The 21,513-nt window shown below is 47.4% G+C and overlaps 1 protein-coding gene across 1 annotated transcript; it reads right to left on the bottom strand.

Annotated features, from left to right (window-relative positions):
• Positions 1–1,407: 1,407 nt before the first annotated feature.
• LOC104407045 (T-cell surface glycoprotein CD4-like) lies at positions 1,408–5,642 on the bottom strand (the record flags this gene model as incomplete). Its single annotated transcript, XM_010016221.1, has 8 exons — positions 5,582–5,642; positions 3,820–3,928; positions 3,544–3,704; positions 3,066–3,341; positions 2,262–2,624; positions 1,900–2,142; positions 1,697–1,815; positions 1,408–1,475 (listed from the first exon to the last, which is right to left on the bottom strand). Coding segments are annotated over exons 1-8 (1,400 nt in total), but the record flags the coding sequence as incomplete, so codon positions are not given.
• Between the last annotated feature and the right edge of the window lie 15,871 nt (positions 5,643–21,513).

Here is a 21,513-nt window from a genome sequence, read left to right as displayed (position 1 = left end):
ACATGGTTTACGTTTCAGTTACACTGAGTTGCTTACTTGGCAAAAAGACTAAAAGAAGAACTGTATCAGCACTTGTATTGCACAGATTTATCTAGTTTTTATGTAGCTCTATGGGCTTTGTCCTCTCCTTTTCAGGATTATTTTTTAACCTTACTCTCTGCATACACATCCCAGCTGTGAAGCAGTATTTGCCAATAAACATTCTCACTCAATTCAGTGACAGTGAAAAAAATAGGTCAAACTGTCACAGTTTGTCACTGTCATCAGTGAAAATTAAGCAAACGTCCAGTTCTGTATCTATACATTCACTGAACTTGTTCTTGCAATCACTTATACTGTCCTTAGCTCTTCACTTCCAGTGACAGAATAGCTGTCAGTGTTTCTCCACAGCTGCTTCTTAAGCCTGATACCATGTAAGCTTAAAGACCTGGAAAAGGGCAGCTTCTCTTCCAAGAAATCCTTGCTCCCATGAAAAAGGCCAGGACATGATGGTGTATTTCATATCACCCAAGGCCTTTGGGAGAGGGCCTGGTTCACAGTGTTCTGTGGTTTTATCTTCTATTTCCTCGCTCCCAAGAGGTTATTGGCCATTTTCAGATTGCAGTCCAGCACTGTGCTAGCACAGCTGCAATTACATAAAATCATAGAATGGTTTGGGTTGGAAAGGACCTTAAGATCATCCAGTTCCAACCCCCTGGCATGGGCAGAGACACCTCCTACTAGACCAAGGCACATAACCTGGAATTCCATGCTAAGCAAATTACATCTCTGAATGCAGAGCTTGGATTGCAGCCTACACAAGTCAAGCACAGCCCTTCATTCACAGTGTAACCCATACAACCTAGTGTGCTATACTCGAGATTTAATATTCACCTTAATATCTCTTGAATTCTGACTCTTTTAGCATTTAAGCAGGCTAAAGGTATTCACATCCTGTTCAGATTAAGTTGAATTTAATACTCCATTTATCAGCAATAGATGCCTCACTACTGTAGTTCTATATACCTGATTTGATTTTAAAATTTGGGTTTCATCCTTAAGCTTGGTTATGTGCCTTCCACCTCCACAGGTATATCCAGGTCCCAGATCCACTGTGGAAACTATCAAAGAACTCAGGAGCTCCAGCTTGGGTTTGGCTAACATGTCTCAAACATGAAGGTAATTCAAGTGAAACCTCTCTGCTCAGAAGTTTCCCAGCACAGTGCTACCATGGGTTTGGGGCATAACAGGAAATTCATTAAACATAGCTCGTGACTTCATGTGAGTAAGAGCTGAAAATGCTGACATGCAGCCAGCTGTACTGTAGCACCAAGCAGGCTCAAGCTCTGTTTCTTCCTGCTCTACCATCCAGCCCCCCTGTCTTGAAACCAGTCTTTGCCCATTCTGAGTGCTCTCATTGCCACTCACCGTTGACACTGACACGTCTTGTTTTCCAGCAAGTATTGTCTTGCTTGTGCCATCCTTTTTCTCCGTTGCTGCCAGGAGAGAAAGCATAAATAACAATTGGATATTTTAATGCTTCAAATGCTTTCCTCTGAAGTGGTAGTGAAGTACTGTCTGACATCTGCAGACTGTCTGTTTCTAACAGGTTGCTTTGAGTCTAAGGATTGACCCTTTACCTGTTCTGCCCCACATCCACACAGAAAAACAGTCTTCCTATGGTTTGATCACCTTTCACAGGGACCAGGGCACTCACCCTTCTCTGCTGCGATCTTATACTACTGATGATGCATAGGCATGCAAGGCCAAGTGCTAATACACTGCCACCAATACTTGCTCCAATTGCCACATAGGTATTCCAAACAGGAGTTTCCTCTGGGGAAGGAAAAAAGTATTCAGAAACAAAGAAAATTTTAAGACTTCTGGGTGGAGGCAGAGACATGATGCTGATGTCCATACCCACGGGGTAATGAAGGCTGATCTTCCTGTCATTGTCTTCTATGAGGTGACACTTCCACAGCCCTGCAGCACTGACGTTCACCTCCAGCTTTACTTCATGCTGCTTTGACTTCTTGATGTCCATCTGCGTTCCATTCACACGTTCCCAGAGCAAGTGGGTGTTGGATGAGAGTGGATGAGAGACTTGGCAGGTCAGGGTCATCTCAGCCCCTCTGGGGAGCGGCCCCACATGGCTAGCTGAGACTGTAAAGGAGAGAAGAGGGCACATGAGTGAGAGAACAGAAAGATGGGTCCACCCATACTTTTGTGGCTTCCAAGTTTCTGCAGATCCTCATCTCTTGATACACTTCTCTTTCTCTCACCTTTCATCACCACCAGCTCTATCGTGCTCTGCACGTATCTTCCCTTGTATGCCAGCTCGCACTTGTACTGGCCAGAGTGGTTGAAATGGACTTTGGGGAGTTTCACTTTTATGGTACCTTCAGGTTTGCTTTCAGGTATCTCAAACAAAAAGTGACTGCTTTTTTTGGTCTCATGCTGCTCTCCTCGTGCTGTGACACTGAAATCAAGTAGCTCATGGGCGGTTGCACTTTCGTGTTGTTTCCAATTCAGTTGTCCTGTGAAATCTTCTTTCCATTTTATCTTCTGGAAGTTCAGGAGCCATGACAAGATGACAGTGCTGTCAACAGTTGCGTACTTTCTTTCCAAATTTGGATTCTGAAAACCTGAATTCAGAAGAGAGAAGGAATACAGAGGCAGGGAAAGCCAATGCTACACTTCCCTGTGTCTACCTTTGGGCTGGAGAGAGGCACGCTCTGCTCAGTTGAAGGAGGACTTGGAGAAAAGCCATGAGTTAACCCAGGAAGGTTAAACAGTGTCTGAGAATAGGTTTAAAGAGCCAAAGCTCCCAAGCCACCAGAGCTGAGAAGAACAGACCTGAAGGAGAGGAGGATCATCTCCTCACCAAGCCGGGAGAGGAAAATGGGAGCAATTGTGGAACAGGGTTCAGGGAGCAGAGTAATCCCCAAGCTGCAGTGTTGGAAGCCCTGGGAAATTGGCCCTGGAGCACCATTGCTTGGGATGCTGAAAAGTAAAAGCTCGGCTTATGAGCTGGAGAGAGCCCTGGTTCCCAAGCCTGCGTGAATTGCATTTTTGTTGTTGCATACCTAATACCTTCACATCAAAGGAGATGTTTTGATTAATCAATGGAGAGTCTGAATGGATGTGACACATCCAGGTCCCGCTGTCCGTAGCCTCCAGCTGCTTCAACTTCAGTATGTACTTCTGTCGGGTGTTGTTTTCTGAGAGTGTTGATCTTACTGTGTTCTTGTTACTGGCAAACACCGTGATAGTGAGATCAGGTAAAGAATGGGGTGAACTTTGCATTAAAGTCAGCTCAGGGACTTCATTTGGCAGGAAGTGCCCATCTAAAGAAATTGTCACTGTAAAAACAAAAGGTGCAGCCAGTAAGTCTACCCCTTTTCCAGAGACTGTGCTCTGGAGATGGAGGAGAAATGAACTCTGATAGTCCAGGCCAGAAGAAATGGCAGCTGGATAAAGAATTCCAGCAGAGATGCCTCTCTGAGCTCTATGGTCCATTTCCCCCCTCACCTCCTCATGGATAAAAGCCCTCTAATCACTCACATTGAAAGACATGCAGTGAAATACTGACTATGTAAGAGTCAGATTCACAGGTGTAGGTGCCAGCATCGGAGAGCCTTAAGTCCAACACCTTCAGGTGTTTAGTCTTGCGGTCAATTTCCGATCTATTGGTCATGGTAGCTTTGCCTTTTGAAAAAATAAGTCTGGTTAGGAGGGAAGAGGTTTCTCAGGGATGTACTGGGGAGAAGGGGTGATGACTTGGAAGCCTTACCTTTCAAATAGGTGTGTCCATAATGCCTTATAAGAAGATTATTGTACTTCCAGCTAACCCCTGTTTTATGAGGTATGCCTCCGCAGTTCAGGATCACTGCCTGTCCTGCCACTCCAGTCTGTAGTTCACTTTGCTGGGCCATAATGGGGATCAGACCTGAAAGAAAATACCCACCAAAAAACACATACATTCACTTTCCAAAGGGTGGCTCAGTGAGTATTTCCCACCTCTTCAAAAAGAAGCAGATGTTTCTTCTCCCTTTTCCAGATACTGGGAAGATTATCCTTAATTTCTGGATTTTTCTCCCCTTTGTCCCATCCATCCATCCATCCATCCCTTTTCTTTTCAGCTCCGTAGCTTCCCTCACCTCCACTTTGGGCTCTTTACCTGGCTAATGGCTATTCTGTTTCATCTACATTCAGAAAGTGCAAATACCAGAGGTTGTGGTGGATTCACCATCATTCACAATTTTGAGATGTTGACAGCTTTACTGAAACAACCTTTTTCCACTGGACAAGATGTAGTTGTCCTGCTGATAGCAAAGGCAGGGCAGCATATGCCAGCCTTCCTTCGCTCCCCAGCCAAGGCCTGAGGCAGTGCTGGCAAATTTGCTCATTCCTTTCTTCAGTTTTTGCATGGAGCCAGACTGAAAGCCTAGGAAAATGACAGGGTGAAGTAAGAAAGAAAAAGAGAAGGCTGGCCTATTGTCAGGTTCCTGTTCTTGGGATGAGGGCTATGTGACAGTAAAAGAAGTAGGAAGTATAATATTGAAGAGAGATTAGGGATAGCTCCTCAGAAGAACCACTTCCTTTCCTTCACTGCAAAGAAGATTCCTGCAGGAGACCATAAGGAGAAGATGGAGTTGCCCAGAGGTATGACTGGAACTGCTGGGAAGCCCTCAGAGCTGCATAACCTGCAGATCGCCAGGTGACCCTTGTGTGAGAGAGCCACAGAAGTGCAAAATTAAAAGTTTATATGAGTTTAATGGAGGGGTTTCCACAAGTTACATATTTCTCCAAGAGCATATGTAAACCACAGCATTGCCCATACAGACTTTTGATAATCACACTTTGGACCACTGTGAAGTTATAAATGTCATTCATAAGAGTTGGTATCTTTTGCTTTGCTTTTGGTTCTAGAGTGTATGAAAGTTTTCCAATCTTTCCTCTGCAACAAGAGGAATCAAAATTGTTTATCTGAGAAGTGCAGGCTTGGCCTTCTTCAGTCGCTTCCCTTTCTTGGAAAATGAGCACTAAAAAGTCCACTTAAACTTAATAACAGCAGTCAAAGTAAGCAATACACATTTTTGCCTAGACATCTGGAGGTGGTGTGGAAGGCAGTATTTTCCACTCTGTGCTCTGTGTGCACCCTGGCTCCCATAGAAACCCTTCTCTTGCATCTCCACAGGGCAGCTCCCCAAACCTGGTGATACTCCAGACACCCTGGTTTTGGCTGGCAGGCTCAGAAGGCAGGCTGGGAACAACCTAAGTCCCAAAGTTTGAGTTGTCCAAGCTGCCTCTGGAATAACAGGACATGGATGTAGGGACCTCTGCTTCTAGAGGTCCCTCGGGCCTAACCTCCACTGTGTGGCCCCACAGAGAGTCGCTGAGCAGTGCAGGGATGAGCAAGACAAGGTAAGAAGGCAGCTGTCACAGCTTCATGGTTGGAATGAGCCTGCTCTAAACCATGTGAGGTAAGTTACATGGCAAATCGGGAAGAGCATAAAACTACCCCACACGTTGTGAGCCCTGTGGAAAGGCTGTAAGAATTGGGTGGGAGGGGAAGGCAGTTGCTGAGCTGAGGACTTACCCAGATGCAGAACCAAGAAGATGGCAAGTGTGCTGCTCACCACCATGCTGCATGATTCCATCACTGTGGGAATGCTGCTCATTGCTGCAGACTGCAGGGCTGGAAATGCTGTCGCTGCTAAGGGATGCTATCCTGGAAGACCCAAATGCTCTGTTAATAATGGTTGATTTTCAGACCTCGGCACATAGGATCCATGTTCCCCATCAGCACCCGCCCATCCTTCTGTGCAACGAAGTGGAAACTCATTGGTAAAATCACTAGAGCCCTGTGTTTCATCAAAGAATCCAGCTGCAGTGTTCCCTCTAGAGTTTGATATTAAACACAGCATTTTCCTCATCCCTAGGTTTCTGGCATTCACTGGACTGCAGGTGTTTATACTGACAAGAAATCTGTGGGTTTTTTACTTCTCTGTGGCAGGTTACTGCAGTGATTAAGCCTGAACACATACAGGGCTGCTTTAGCAAAAGCACAGCCAGCAGGCTAAGGGAAGTAAATATTTTCCTCTATTTGGCACACCTGAGATCTCCTCTAGGATACAGGATCCAGTTTTGGGCCCCCAGTACAAGATGGATGCCAATAAAGTGGACAGAGTCCAAAGGAGGGCTACTGGGACAGTAAGGAGGTTGGACCACATCATGACAGGAAGCTGAGTTTGGTAGGGAGAAGAGAGCCAAGGAGGGATCTTATTTCAGTCTCCCATTATCTACAGGATATTACATAGAAGGAGCCACGCTCTTCTCAGATGTGCACAGGAAAGGAAGAGGAGGCAGCAGCTATAGGTTGCAGCAAGGAACTAGACATAAAGAAGAAATTCTGCCCACTGAAGATGGTTCAATATTGGAGTAGATGCCAAGAAATACCCGGCAATCTCCACCCTTGGAGATACTCAGAAGTTCCCTGGACAAGGCCCTGAGCAACATACTTGTAGGTTTAGAGTCAACCCAGCTGTGAGCAGGAGGTTGGACTGGAGACCTCTAGAGGTCCCTTGCTATCCAAGTATTTCTGTGTGACTGTTGTGGTTTGAGCCCAGCCGGTAACTCAGCACCACGCAGCCGGATGCTCACTCCCTCCTTTCCCCCCACTCTGGGCACAATGGGGAAGAAAATCAAACGAATGTAAACCCCAGGGGTTGAGATAAGAACAGTCCAATAACTAAAGTATAACACTACTATTACAAATAATGATAAGGGAAATAACAAGGGGAGAGAATATAAAACTGAAAGGGGAAAGAAAAACAACAATCAACACAAGTGATGCACAATGCAATTGCTCACCACCCCCTGAGCAGTACTCAGCCTGACCCGAGCAGCGATCTGGGCCTTCCGGATAACTCCCCCCAGTTTATATACTGGGCATGACGTGCTGTGGTATGGAATACCCCTTTGGCCAGTTTGGGTCAGGTGTCCTGTCTCTGCTTCCTCCTGGCTTCCCTTCCTTCCTGGCAGAGCATGAGACTTAGAAAGTCCTTGGTCAGGGTAAGTGCTACTGAGCAACAACTAAAACATCGGTGTGTTACCAGCGTTATTCACAGAATAAAGCTCAAACACAGCACTGCACCAGCTACTAGGAAGGAGAAAAATAACTGTTACAGCTGAAATTAGGACAGTGATTTTGTGAATCTGTGATTAAGGCCATCTTTAGGTTGTTATTAATATTTTTCTTTAGGTAGGTTTTTGTTTGGGTTTTTGTTTTTTTGTTTTTTTGTTTTTTTTGTCTACTTATTTCTTACCTTAAAAATCTCAATAACCACCAAGTCTGATGTTGTTGGAAAGACTCATTTGAATTCTTAGGACTATTCAACAAAAAGTCTGGGGGGAAGGGAGGAATGAGGACTGAAAGAAGCTGCCTTGATGGTAACAAAACCTGAAGTGGGATCTGGGAGCTAACATCAAATTAGATGAAGTATCTGACTGTAGCAGAGACCAAGTGCTGGCGTCAGCTTCAGCTGGGTGGGCTGTCAAGGTGAAGGGGACCATGGCTGCTGGTGCAAGGAGACTACCAAGGTCTCCATCCCTAAACCAAGACATATCACAAAAAGGAAGTCAAGAAGATAAACTGGCTTTGGAGCAAGCAGAAACAGTGAGGCAATCTCACCTCTTCAAAAGCAAGCACTGCCCATGCCAAGAGCATGATAGACTCGATACTGGAGTTGTGACAAAAAGAAATGCAATAATAATTTTGTACAATATTTATATGTGCAATATTAAGTAGAATATATTCTATTAGAGGATAATTTAACACTGAAATTAATTTAAATGATCAGAGCACTTGAAACTATCAAGGAGTACATTTACATGGAGATCAGGCTACCATGACTGACAATCTGACAGCTAGACAGACATACACACATGCACATATGAAAACTACAGGTCCAAGAGCAAGGCAGCAGCTGTGTGCACCATTAGAAGAGAAATAGATGGCAAAGGCACAGTCAGAGAAGATCTGTGGCTCGCCTTGTGCAAAGCAAAAAACCTATCGAGCCCCAGGGAATATTTGCATGAGTTGTTTTGTGCAAAAATAGTAAACCGAAGAGGCCAGTGCATGTGATTGGAAATCACTTCTAACAGGATGCAGTAGCAGTGATCAAGCAGTTTGCTGGGCTATGCTACAGAATAAAGAAAGGGACAACAACAAGGCATCTGCATGCATCTCACTCTGCAGAAACATCTATAACCAAGAACTGGCGTAGGGCCCTGAGTAAGATCCGTTCCTGAGACGACATAAGAAACCTTGTTCCCGCTGTGAACAGTCCCATCATCTGTCCCAGTGGCACCAGCAGGAAAAGTCAGCCCCCGCTCTAAAGTAATACCTGCAAATTAGCAGGGTCAGTGCTGGGTTTGAAATACTTCAGAGTCATTAAGCTTTATATAAAACCTGAAGGTAATGGAGCAGGTAAAAGTTAATGAAATCGCTGAGTCACACACCATCATTTTGTTTTGGTGGGAATTTCTATTTTCCTGTCATCTTATGGCTTCAGTTTGTTCTTCACCTTCTTGCTACCTGGTTATTGAGCAAAACCACAGAACTAGAGCAGCGTGGGACTGGTGAACTGCTGACCTCTCTCAGCTTGCTAGGTGCAGATTGATTTATCTTTGTTTTTCTGTTTCTTCTCGTGGTTTCACATGTTCTGCATTCCTTCTTCATTCACACTGATCTTTGTATTTCTGTGGCAGATACCTTCAATATGCTGTCTGCCACCTACATGATACGTATCAGCGGGAAAAATGGGTTGCCTTCATCTAGCATTTCTTTCATACATGTTCTCTCCCTGTTTATCTCTACTCCTCATGCATGCCATTTCCTATTTTCCCCTGTCTTTCTCCCCATATCCGCATCCCCCCAGGCCGGATCACAGGGAATGTTACTCTGGAGTTTACAGATCTTGGGGAGCAAGTCTCTGCCATGTTAACTGAGCAAGCCACTCTCATTAGTGGATGCCTGTAGCAGACCCACAGCCTCTTTACAGGCAGCCCAGCTGTATCTGATGGTAGTACTCATAAATTAAGTGGTGTCAGGGAATGTCCCCAGGCACTGGAACACACTCATCAGTCCTGTTAAATTGCTAGTACATTTCCTGACACATTTTTGGCCCAGGACAACCCTTGCTTTCCTGAGCAACTTTTGGAATGCATTTAGGTGATAGCATGGGCCAGGGACCACTCCCATTAGGCGGCTGGCCTGTAGCCAGTTCATTTTGGAGGTTAAGTGAGTTTAATAGCCCAGACCATCTCATGCCAGTTGGCATTTGTGTCAGAAACAGTCCAGACATACTTAATTTATTAGCACATCTAGCAATGGAGGAGCAGGGCTCCCTCCCAAGTGAACACTGATTTCCATTTCATTTTAACTTCCCCCTCTTATTAGACTGGTTTAATTTCTTTCTTGACTTATTTTAATGGTCCCCGCCTCCCTGATGGATAGGAGGGGGAGAGCTGAGGTAGCGCGAGCAGTCTTGCTCCAGGGAATGATGCCTGCAGGACCAAGTCTGGCCTGGAGAACAGCCCCTCACTCCCTCCAGCACCAAGCCCCAGTGGGTGATGGCTGCAGAGAGCTCTCCCTCACTCTGGCACCAGCATGACACAGGAGGAAACTGAAAAAACACACACCAAAAACCCCAGCAACCGCTCCTGCTGCAGAGTTGGCATCTTGTTCCCTCAGTGTGCTCCTGCGCCTCTTTCATGCTGTGCGGTTTGCTTGTTTTCTCCTCTCGCCCTTGCTTGTGGCTGTGTTTTTGATCTGGCAGCAGCTTGCTCACTCTGCCGGGGCGGGGGGGCCTCCAGCCACCCGTCCCCACAAGAGCCCCACACCTCAGGCTCTGCTGCTGCTCTGCACTTCCCCTCGCGGGGACTGCAGCTGCCTTGAGCCCCTGCACATCAGTTGGGTTCGGTGCTTGGGGTTACAGGGCCACCAGTTTACAGGGGCCACCTCGCTTTCTCTCAGTTTAAACATCTAAAGCTAAGCTGATCTGGCTTTTTTATTCAGTAGCAGTTTCTTATTAACATTATTAACTTTATTATTAACTTATCTTATTAACGTCTTATTATTAGCATTAACATCTTATTAACTGATTAATGTTAAAGTATGTTTGCAGTGGGCAGGATGAGAGACCAAATGCCACAAAAATAGCCAGCAGAGGGCAAATAGATGATAGGAGTGAAGGTCATTTCCCCCTCTGCTTAGCCCCATTTCTTTCCTCCTAACCCTCCTCTTTTTGACTCCACAAACCAACTTTCGTCCCACAGTTCGCAACTGCAGTGCAAGGATGACTTTCTAAAGCCACTGGAGTCTTGTGACTAGCAAAAGCACTGAGATGCCCTCCAAAGGCAGGCCCTCCATTGCCCTCCCCAGCCATGTGTGTGCTTGGGATGACGTTCAGATATCATTAACTCAATTGCGAAAATAGAAACAGCAAGATCTTACCATGCAGTTTAGTTGAGGGCATATAGTGACAGGACAAGGGGCAATGGCTTTAACCTGCTAGAGGGGAGACTGAGATGAGCTCTTAGGCAGAAGCTCTTCCCCGTGAGGGTGCTGAGGTGCTGGCACAGGGTGCCCACAGAAGCTGTGGCTGCCCCATCCCTGGCAGTGTTCAAGGCCAGGTTGGACACAGGGGCTTGGAGCAACCTGCTCTAGCGGAAGGTGTCCCTGCCCATGGCAGGGGGTTGGAACTGGGTGAGCTTTAAGGTCTCTTCCAACCAAAACCATTCGATGCTTCTATGATTCTATGATGTGCAGTCCTGAGAGGAGAAGGGTCTATATACATATTGATAAGGTCAGCACAGCAAAATGACTTATTTCTGCCCATCCAGAGTAAAAATACATCCCTCCTTAATTTTTCCCTGGTGAATACAGGGTCCCTGCATGAGGCTTTGGCAGACTGGGTGGGCACCCAAGAACTGCAAGCAGGAACAGGATGGATGCCCAATTTAGATGCGGGAAGCCCTGCTGTACTGCAGGCAGCTTTGGCAGCCATGTTTGTGAAGCACTGGGGAGGATAAAGGAAAAGTCTGCAAATGGAGTTGAGGCTAACGTGCACCAGGGACTTAAGAGGACTTCAGTTTATAGTGGAGTACATTAAGTAGCAACAGGAGCTCATGCACCATGTAGAAAATTATCTGAGGTGGCTGATGAAGGTTCAGTACGATACACCAGCTGAAAGCTGACAAATTCAACCAGAAATGAAACTCCTGATTTCAGCGGTGCAGCAGCCCATGGAAGGGGAAGACAAAGTTCCTTTACTTGTATCCTTAAACTGAAATGATCCTTCCTTCTCTAAGAAAACCTGCTCGCTCAGCTGTCAGCTAGTGGATCAGGCTGCATCGGCAGCCAGTGTCAGGCAAGGGGCCAATCAGCCTGGATTAGCAAAGCAGACCCCTCCAGGCTCATCACATACAGATGTCACGTACAGATGTTCCTGCTTAGCTGGAGACCAGCATCTTCTGATTTTTCAGGCTTTATTTAGAATAAAGTTCCCCTTCCTGGAGGATACATGGAGAAGGTAATAGCAAGTGGCAGCTGGTGGAGGGATGTTCCCCAGTGCATTTCCAGCCCTTGGGCATATACATTCACTAGTGACAGGCCCTCATATCGGATATTTTCCCCTATATGTGGTTTAAAAAGATCTGTTAGATCTTTAATTGAGGCAAAACCGATCCTTCCGTGCTGAAACAGCAACTCATGTGGAATAGAAAGTTTGTAACATTAAAAAAAATGAAACAGATTAACAGATTGGCCTCTTTTCTCAAAGAAAGGAAGAAAGCAAGTTTCCTTACCTCTTTTCCTTCCTTTCTGCTTCTGTGTTTCTGTCTCCTTGTGTTTTTCACCTGCCGTAACTGATCTCACCCAGCTACAGCTTAAACAAAAGAAGAATGAAGTCAATGTTCAGAAAGAAGCTCAACAGCCGTCAGCCTTGATGTCTCCTCCTCTCCAGCTGGAGCATCAGAAAAGTCTTGCTGCTAGTCCAGGTTCTGCTCACATCCACCAGCTCCTCTACGCAGAAGGTGACTTTCCAGATGCGCGCGATTTCAACTCTGGGTGTGAACAGAAATGGAGACCTGATTGAAAGCATGGGGAGAATGAGTGTGTAAAACAGAGAGAGCCTATTGGCCTATATGGCAGCTGATGGGAGGCTGTGACGGGGCTGAAACTTAAAAGCAAATGGTTGGTTCTGCTCTACTGTCAAGGAAAGCTCACAAATTAATGTGTTAGCTGAGCAGATCCCGACCCAGCCTGTGTTTCTGATCCGTTGTAAGACCAAGCCAACCTCCGTTTCCCTGCCTGTCTCCTGCATCACCACTAAGAGGAGGCACCTCTGAGAAGTGGGCCATGGATCTGACCCCAGGGGTAGCACAGGGATGATAACAGAGGAAGAGGGGATCCCTGATGATATGTTAGGGGCACCTGTCTGTGGACTATGGCTGAGATTTGGGGTGAGATGAGAGAAGATGTCCTCTGCATGGGGCACTGTCCTTCCAAAACAGACCACTCTTATGTGGGCTTCCATGGGCTGCAGGTGGACAAGCTGCACCACCTGGTTCACTTCCTCCCTCTCCTTGTTCACTGATCCTGGTGTCTGCAGGGCTGTTTCTCTCATGTTTTCTTGCTCCTTTCTCTCACAGCTTCTGAGCAGGATTTTTTTACCCTTTCTTAAACACATTCTCACAGAGGCAACACCAGCATTGCTGACTGCCTCAGCTTTGGTCTGTGGTGCGTCTGTTTTGGAGCTGGCTGGACATGGCTCTGGCTGAGCTGGCCCCATGTCACATGTGTCCTGCTCACGTCTCACAGAACCCACCCATGTTGCCCCTCTACTACCAAAACCTTGCCATGCAAACCCAAAGCAAGGCTCCTCTTAGGTAACCTGTATCGCTACTGAATCTCAGCTGTTTCCCTTCTCTGTAGGGTGGAGGAGGGGGCTTTTGTGGTTTCCCACCCACATTTGGTGTCTCTCTCTCTGAATCCCGGCCTCAGCTAAGGCAGCGGAAACCCACTGAGCCCCAGACATGGCTGAGATTTCATCTGTGTGCCACCCACTTTTCTCCTCCTGGCAGTGACTTGCCCCTTTGTCTGGAGGATGGGGGTACAAGGAGTAACCAGGCTTTGGAGGAGCAGGGACAGACAGACACATGGAGCAGCAGGGACAGGCAGACACAGTGCTGAATTCATCATGTGCACCACGTGTGAAAAGAACAGCACCAATGAGGCCTTGAGTGCAGTAGCTGGTCCATTGGTGCATCTTTGGAGAAAGATGAAACTGTCCCATGACAGGAAAAGAGCCACCTTTTGTGTGAGACCTGAACTTCCCAGTGTGGGATACAGGCTATGGGATGGGACAGGATGGGATGGGGTGGGGTGAGATGGGGTGGGATAGGAGCCTGCTTTGCCAGTGTCCAAAGCCTTGTTCTGAGACACAGCTCTCCTGTGGGAGACTCCTGCATCACATCAGTGTCTTCAAAACACCCTCGCATGCCTGCAAATAGAAATGTGTGTTCTAGCTGCCAGAGAGGGGATGTTGGTGGAAAAACAGGGCTGAGAAAAGTCTGGTTGGGATTGTAAGACACTGGCATCTTGGGGCTTGAGGCTTTGTGGCATTGAGCTGATTTCTGAGACACAGCTCTCCTGTGGGAGACTCCTGCATCACATCAGTGTCTTCAAAACACCCTCGCATGCCTGCAAATAGAAATGTGTGTTCTAGCTGCCAGAGAGGGGATGTTGGTGGAAAAACAGGGCTGAGAAAAGTCTGGTTGGGATTGTAAGACACTGGCATCTTGGGGCTTGAGGCTTTGTGGCATTGAGCTGATGCTTCGGTTGCGCGGATCCTGGCTTGCATTTGTCTCCCCAGCCAGCTGTAATTTAGAAACACTGGCTTGTTTTATAAGCAGTTGGTTTATGTCACTGCAAATATCCACCAGAAATAGCATTCCCTGAAGGGATAAAGCTTCTGAAATGCACTTGAACTTGCTATAGAGTTGCACGAGGAGCAGGGCTGTGAGTCTGAGGTGACAAAAGCTGCAGGCTTAGCCCCACATGGGCCCATTCTCACCCCAGGGAAGGGATTCAGGAGGGAGCCTCATCTCTCCCAGCTGTGTGGTGAGCAGGTTCCTCTGCGGCTGAGGGCCACAGCGTGCAGTAACGTGTTTGTATCACTTTCATCCAAGCATCTCAAAGTACTTTGCAACGATTAATTAAACATCAAATCCAGGAGGGATGCATAATATCAGCCAGCCGGTCTCACTTCTGAATGTCAGATTTCTCATAAATATGGAACTGGTTTTTAAATTCCGTGCCAGTCTGGTTCTCCCTTCTCTGGGATAGTTGCTGAACTGCACCATAGGGAAGTGGGACTTGCCCAGCACCACGCACTGACCCTGTGGCAGTGTGGCAAGAAGAGCCTGAGCACTGCACACTGCTGCCCCAGCCAGGCCTGTGTCTCCCCTGCAGAGGCATTCCCCACCACCACACGCTGTCTGTCTTTGCTCTACTCCATCACCAGCAACATTTTGCACAGAGAAGCTGTGGCTGCCCCATCCACTGTTCAAGGCCAGGTTGGACACAGCAGCTTGGAGCAACCTGCTGTAGTGTGTGTGAGGTGTCCCTGCCCATGGCAGGGGGTTGGAACTGGATGAGCCGTAAGGTCCCTCGGACACAAACCAGGCTGGGGTTCTATGATTTTTGCAAACTGGAGTTATTGAGTAAGGTATTCTCATAGACCTGGGCGGAGAGAAAAGGCTCCCAGGCTGTGCTACGTGGTCTGTTGTAGTTTAAACCCAGCTGGCAACTAAATAACCCAGCCGAAATCAGGACAAGGTCACAGTCTGCAGGGACACAACATCTACCCGAGGAAGGGCTAAAAAGGGTAGAAAGGGTGCTCAGAAATCGAATGTTGAGAAGGACCTTCTATGGACTCCAGGGGAAAGCCAAGAAACCTCCAGAGGTGGTGTCCTTAAAACCAAGTTCCTTGCATGTCAGTGAGGGCTTAGGAGTGTGCCTGTGAACTCCAATGGGTAAAGGATACCCAGATGTATTGGAAAATTGGTTATTGCTCAGTGGTATCAGAGAGAAGGAAGGACTAGTGTTGAACACAGCATGAAAACAGTATCTTCAGGCACCTGGATGTCACTGGCTTCAAAGGCTGGGAGCTTTCTCTTTGCAACAGAGTATCTGGTGCTCGATGAGAGGCATTTCTGGTGCTCGACATGCAGAGCTAGAAACAACCAGCTACCTGGTGAGGGGGCCTGGTGGTTTGCCCCAGCACAGCTATCTATGGACCTTGAAAAGGAGGAAAGGCTCCTAGGTTGTGCTGGCGGGAGATATCTCTCTGTAAGTGCTTGGAGTCTCTCTGCAGAAGTTTTAATTGGGAAGAGAAGACTCTCTAAGCAGCTATCATGAAGGTTCATTTGCTGATCACAGTGGAAAGTGGGGAAATCTCCAGAGATGTTCTTCATTAGCAAAGGGTCCCTTGTATTTTGCCAGGAAGTATGAAGTCTGATGGAGAAATACTAGCCAGATGTGTCAGGGACTGCTTGGGGGCACTGGAGAGAGGGACAGTCCAAGAATCATGAACTGCAAAAGTGTGTCACTAAGAGTGACAGGGGCTAATGTGAGCCTAAACAAAACAAAGCTGATGTTAAAGATGTGAGAGAAATGCAACAGGTAGGAGAGAAGTTGATGGGAGAGTTTTTAAGGAGCTGTATCAGACAGGTATTATTTACTATCTTCTTACAGCTTTAAGCTGACAAAAGGCAGATTGAGATGAGCTCTTAGGCAGAAGCTCTTCCCTGTGAGGGTGCTGAGGCGCTGGCACAGGGTGCCCAGAGAAGCTGTGGCTGCCCCATCCCTGGCAGTGTTCAAGGCCAGGTTGGACACAGGGGCTTGGAGCAACCTGCTCTAGTGGAAGGTGTCCCTGCCTGTGGCAGGGGGTTGGAGCTGCCTGACCTTTAAGCTCCCTCCCAACCCAAACCAGTCTGTGATTTTATGATTATTAATGACCTTGGCAAAAAGAAGGGGGAAAAGTTGGTGACAGTATTTGTTATGATGCACAACTGGAGAGGTTTCATCAGTACAGAGGGTCTGGAATATCATGCTGGAAGCAGCTTGAGGCTCAGAGCATTGAAGTGGGATGTGATTCAACAGCACATGCCGTAAGGTTTTGCTTCTGAGTAGTAATTATAAGTATTTTTGCATTAACTTCCTTAGGCTGAAGCAAAGGGGAAAAAGGCCCCGAGCGCATCAGCCGGTCACTGGAGAGCTGAGTCACGGGTGCTCACAGCGCAGGAGGAACAAATGATGGATGTTCCCGATAGTGCAAGCGCGAGGGAGGGGGAATTCCTGTCCGGCGTGGACACTAGATGGCGGCACAAACCTGGTCCAGGGAGATGAAGGCACTAAGCCACGGTGAGGGGCGAGGAGCGAGGGCCGGCCAGACCCAGCCGTGCCCCCCCGTGCTGCCCCCCGCAATCACCCCACAGCCCAGGCTCCCCTCGCAACCTGCATCACCCGCTGGTGATGGGGGAACAAGCCTTCGGCAGCGGGCAGCCGGGGCTTTGGGATGCGGGATGCCTGGGGCTGACTGGGGGGGTGGGCAGGGGGGGGCCGTCGGTCCTGCGCTTACCCGGGGGCAGGTTTCGAAGGGCTGGGAGTGCCTGAACGGGGGGTCCAGGCTGAGCTCCTGCAGCCCCTGCAGCTTGGTAGGGGTCTACTGGTGCCTCCTCCTCGATGTTCCATGAAAGCAGGGGTTGCTGCCCTGGTGACAAGAGAGGAAGACACCCAGTGCTTGTAAAAGAAGAGGAACCTCTGTAAGAACGAGAATGAACAAGTCCTTCCTAAAGCTGCCCTGGTGCTTTCACCTCCTACTGTTTCTCCTGCACACTGAGAGTGTCCTATGTTGTCTTACTGCAAGACCCTCTGAAACTGATCCCATTAGGTGGAATGACATCCATGTCAGACTACACACAGCTTTTGGAGCCAGTTGCATTGAACTGACAGGCCAGCAAGGTGGAAACCTAGGAATAGAAGCTCTTGAACATGGTGGAGTCAACAGCTATGTAATAACTGTCCCAGATGCCTTGAATCTTAGTGGGTGGCAAAAAATGTAGGTCCTAAACCAGCATTCCCATGAGGAGCTTGATTTGAGAGAACCTTTGGAAGGCAAAAATGCAGAACCCCAGATATTCTGTGTTTCTTCATTGCTGCACTGAAGTGTTGAAGAAATCCAAGTAGAGTAGTAAGGCATGAGAGGTTTCTTGGCAGAATTGGTGCTGATAATCTTCCTACTAGTTGGCCAGGCAGGTAAGAAATCAGAGTGCCTCCGTGGCCTAGGGAATTCCAGATTTGGTTCCAATTTCTTATTATTTCTTAAAGGCTGTGCAGAACATGCCAAGACCACAACAGATGAGTTGTTTCTAGTTGCTTCTTCGTCAGATTACACTATTCACTAGCACTTCCTTGGCCCCTCACTTGAAATCCCTCAGACATCTTGGATGCAGAACAGCTGGACCTAGTTCTGATTACTTTCTTTCTGATAGTATTGGGGGATTTTTACAACAAAAGATTAATTTGGGATTAAAGATTAAAGCCTGTTCCTGAAGGATGCAACCCATGAAAGGGACCCACGCTGGAGCAGCCTCTTCCTGAAGGATGCACCCCGTGGAAGGACTCACACTGGAGCAGTTCATGTAGAACTGAAGCCCATGGGAAGGACTCAAGTAGAAGTTCATAGAGAACTGTCTCCTGCAGGAGGGACCCCATGCTGGAGCAGGGGAAGAGTGTGAGGAGTCTTCCCCTGAGGAGTGAAAGGGGCAGAGACAATCTGTGATGAACTGACCACAACCCCCATTCCCTGTACCCCCACACCGCTGTGGTGGAAGAGAAAATCAGGAGTGAAGTTAGCCTGGGAAGCAGGGAGGGGTGGGGTGATGGTGCTTTAGGACTTGGTTTGATTTCTCATTATCCAACTCTGATTCGTTTGGTAATAAACTACATATATTTTCTTCAGATGAAGTCTGTTTTGCCCATGATGGCAACTGGTGAGTGTATCTCCCTGTCCTTATCTCAGCCCATGAGGCCTTCATTCCGTTTTCTCTCCCCTGTGCAGCTGAGGAGAAGAGTGATAGAGTGGCTTGTGGGCACCTGGCTTCCAGACAGGGTCAACCCACCACATTCTGGTCCATTGACAATATTCATCTATGATTTTTGCACCTGTAGCTGTATCCGTGTGGAAAAGCATCCCGTCTCTTTCCTTCGCATGACATTTGCTTTATTTGCTCTTTATTTGCTGTTCCTACTTATTGACTCCACTTGGGGCAGACTTCCAGATTTGTTTGCTTTATTGTACAGACTCTTGGTCCTTCCACTTCAACTCTACTGATTTACCTTGTGCCATCCTGATTCAGATTTCCTTGAGGTCTGTCAAGCAGCTCAGTGACCGTACCTGTGGCTTTTGTTGATGCCCTGTATTTTGTCAGTGATGCTCATCTGCATGAATTGCTCTGCTGGTTACGAAAGCAAGTCTCAACATCTGTGAAGCTTCAGATGTCATACTTCAGACAGAGCTGGTGGAATTTGTCTTTATACTCAACCATATCTGAGGCCTCATAGATGGTGTCACACATATTTTACACCTCAGACACCATTGTTCTCTCTATCACAAAGAAAGTATTTTCAGGAACTGCTACCAATGTTATAATGATTGTGGAGGTACCTACTGCACACCCAGGTCTTGCAGTGTAGTAGCCAAACTTACTCTTGTAGTAACCGAACAAACTCTTGTAGTAACCAAACATAACTGCGTAAATTCCTCTGGTCAAACTGGCTCCAAGTGTGATCAGATTCATGAAGTAAGACTTGCAGTAAATAATCCAGTGCTTGGCCATCTTGAACAGCTCACACCTTCTCCTTGTCCCCTAGAAGCTTCAGGGTTAACAGGGGCAACAGATTGACCCTGCACAGGGATGAGTAGAACAGCTCTGCTGTGCACCTGACACTGGAAGCAAAGAGGAGGATTAAACTGCCAGTTGTCAGCAGTGGGGCTCAAAAGAGCCTGAATTAAGATATGTGAATCTAGTGTTCAAGGAGGTAAGCAGCAAGAAGACCAAGTATATAGACAACATGAAGCTATTTGAATTTGTTAGAAGATGAGATAATGACGAGCTTTGGAGACATGTAAGCAAGCTGTGCTCATCAGCAACAGGAAGGCAAATGAAATTCAGCATCACTGCTCCCAAAATCATGTAGCTGGAGGGAAAATGTAAACTGCATAAATATTTCTGGGCTTTGGCCTACTGTAACTGTACCAGGTGAGGGGACGAGCTCCAGGCACCATGACAGATGTCTCACCAAGAGCACAGTGAACAGCTCGGTAGAAGCTCAGCATCACTGAGTGGGGAACAACAGTCAGAAAAGCAGACAAGACACTGGGAGCCGTGAAGGGCAGGATGGAAATGGCGTGGAGAAGGCACCGTGCCTCCATGTAAGGCAGCACTCCTTTCCCACTGGGCTGCTGCCTCCTCTTCCAGAGCAAAGGATCCAAAGAGAGTTAACCATGCATAGAGATGGACCTGAGCAAACTGTAAGGGAGGAAGTCCCCAAAATCTGCGATTTGTACCTGAACAGCAGTGAGTCAGGAGGGGACGAGGAAGATAGAAAAAGGGATGTGATAAAAGGCAGTAGAATAGTGACTGGCTAAGAGATGATAGATTAGGAGTCCTTCTTCCAGCCTTTGTGACAGGAGAAAACAGATGATGAAAGCAGAAAGCTTTGAATTCAAAACTGATAAAGGGAAACCATTTTCACACAGTGAGTAAGCTGACCTGAGGACTGATTGCCAGAGGAAGTCAGAGACTACAAGAAAACAGCAAAGTTTAAAGACAGACCAGGCACACATCTGAGCAATGAGAACATTCGAGCTGGTAACAAGCAATGCTAACACTATTACCTACAGGAGGAGAGAGAGAGCGTCCCATTGTATATGAGAAGAGAGAGTAAACTGCTGCCAGGCACGGGGAGAATATGATGTAGTTCTGCTGAATGCTTTATTGCCCCTTAGCCCCGCTGGGCCTAACCCACCTTTCCTCTACCTCCAAAGCATCTGGCAGAGAGAGGACACTGAGCTTGACAGATTACCCCAACCTGAAAACACCTGCAGCATTATCATTTGCCTAGGAAGATGCCTGGTACCAGGCTGGACTGTGCTGCCTTATGTTGTTCCTATTTCAGTGTCTGTCTGTGATTGCATGGGACAGTTGAAGCAGACAAGTCTACCTCACACCTCAGCTGCATTTCTCTAGGACTCGGTGGAGAAATGGGTATCCTTTTCAGTAAAAGACATGGATAGCTGAACAGCTAAATCACTGTGGAGTCCAAACATGCTCCACAGAATAGGCTAATTGTGACTTCTTGGGTGCTGCTCCACTACTTGCAGTATGAAGATCCCTGAGTGCATTCACTATCTGTGCCTGAAGGACCTGAGTACCTGTCTCCCCCAGCTCTTGGGGGAGAAAGGTGAGAGCCACACAGCAAGAAAGCCTCTTCATGTGCCTGCTGAAATAATGAAAAACTGGCTTGGTAGTGAAGCCCTCTCCGCAAGTCAAGAGAATCTTCCATCCTAAACACTGAGAGATCAGCTTTTGTACCACCATCTCCCTAAGCAGCCACAGCTTAAGGACCCATATGGGAGAAACTACACGTGACTCTCTTTACTAGTGAAGCTTTCTCTGGGGTGGCATGCAGTGACTGGTCAAGCACAGTACTGCTGTCCTCCATGGCTGTTTGGAGAGGAGGTGAAGAACATTCTCTAACTACATGAAACCTAAACATATTGGGGGTCTTGAGAGATGGGGCCTGGTGGACTCATGCTTTCTAAGTACACCCTTTAGCAGGAGGAGAGTGACAGAGAGCCATAACATGAATCAAAGATCTATCAGGAAAATGTGAGGGCTAAAGGAATAAATGAATCAACAGGGGCAGGCAGACAGGAGAAAAAACAAAAGACTCTGAAACACAGAAAAAAAGGAGATTTAACTTGTGATTCTTTCTTCTCTAGTGGCATTTAATTTCCCCTTTCCCACTGTGAAAATGTCAGAAATGAATGGGCAACTTCAGTAACACAGAACTGAAAGAGAAAGAGCAGGCAGGAAAGTCCTTAGAAGCTGCTTGCCACAGGCAAGAGGTACACTCAGCACCATCACCAGGTGCGATCCCCCCAGGCACACACAGGGGACAGCGGGTGTTTTTGTCAGACAGGTTTATTTTAGTTTCTAAAATGAGTTTCTAATAAAATAAAGCGCTCAAAATGTGCAACATGTGCAATCCTCTGTGGGGTCCCCTTTGCCACTGAATGAGCGCAAGAGCAGGGCAGTGTGGGTGAATTCCCTATGGCTAGGGGGGGGGGGGGGGGGGGGGGGTGGAGAAAACGCCATTGGGCTGCAGGGAAGCTG

This window comes from Nestor notabilis, unplaced genomic scaffold, assembly GCF_000696875.1.
Source record: "Nestor notabilis isolate BGI_N333 unplaced genomic scaffold, ASM69687v1 scaffold1846, whole genome shotgun sequence".
NCBI classification, from domain to species: Eukaryota; Metazoa; Chordata; class Aves; order Psittaciformes; family Psittacidae; genus Nestor; species Nestor notabilis.
Note: the sequence above shows the minus strand (reverse complement) of the source record. Positions and strands in the feature narration are given on the sequence as shown.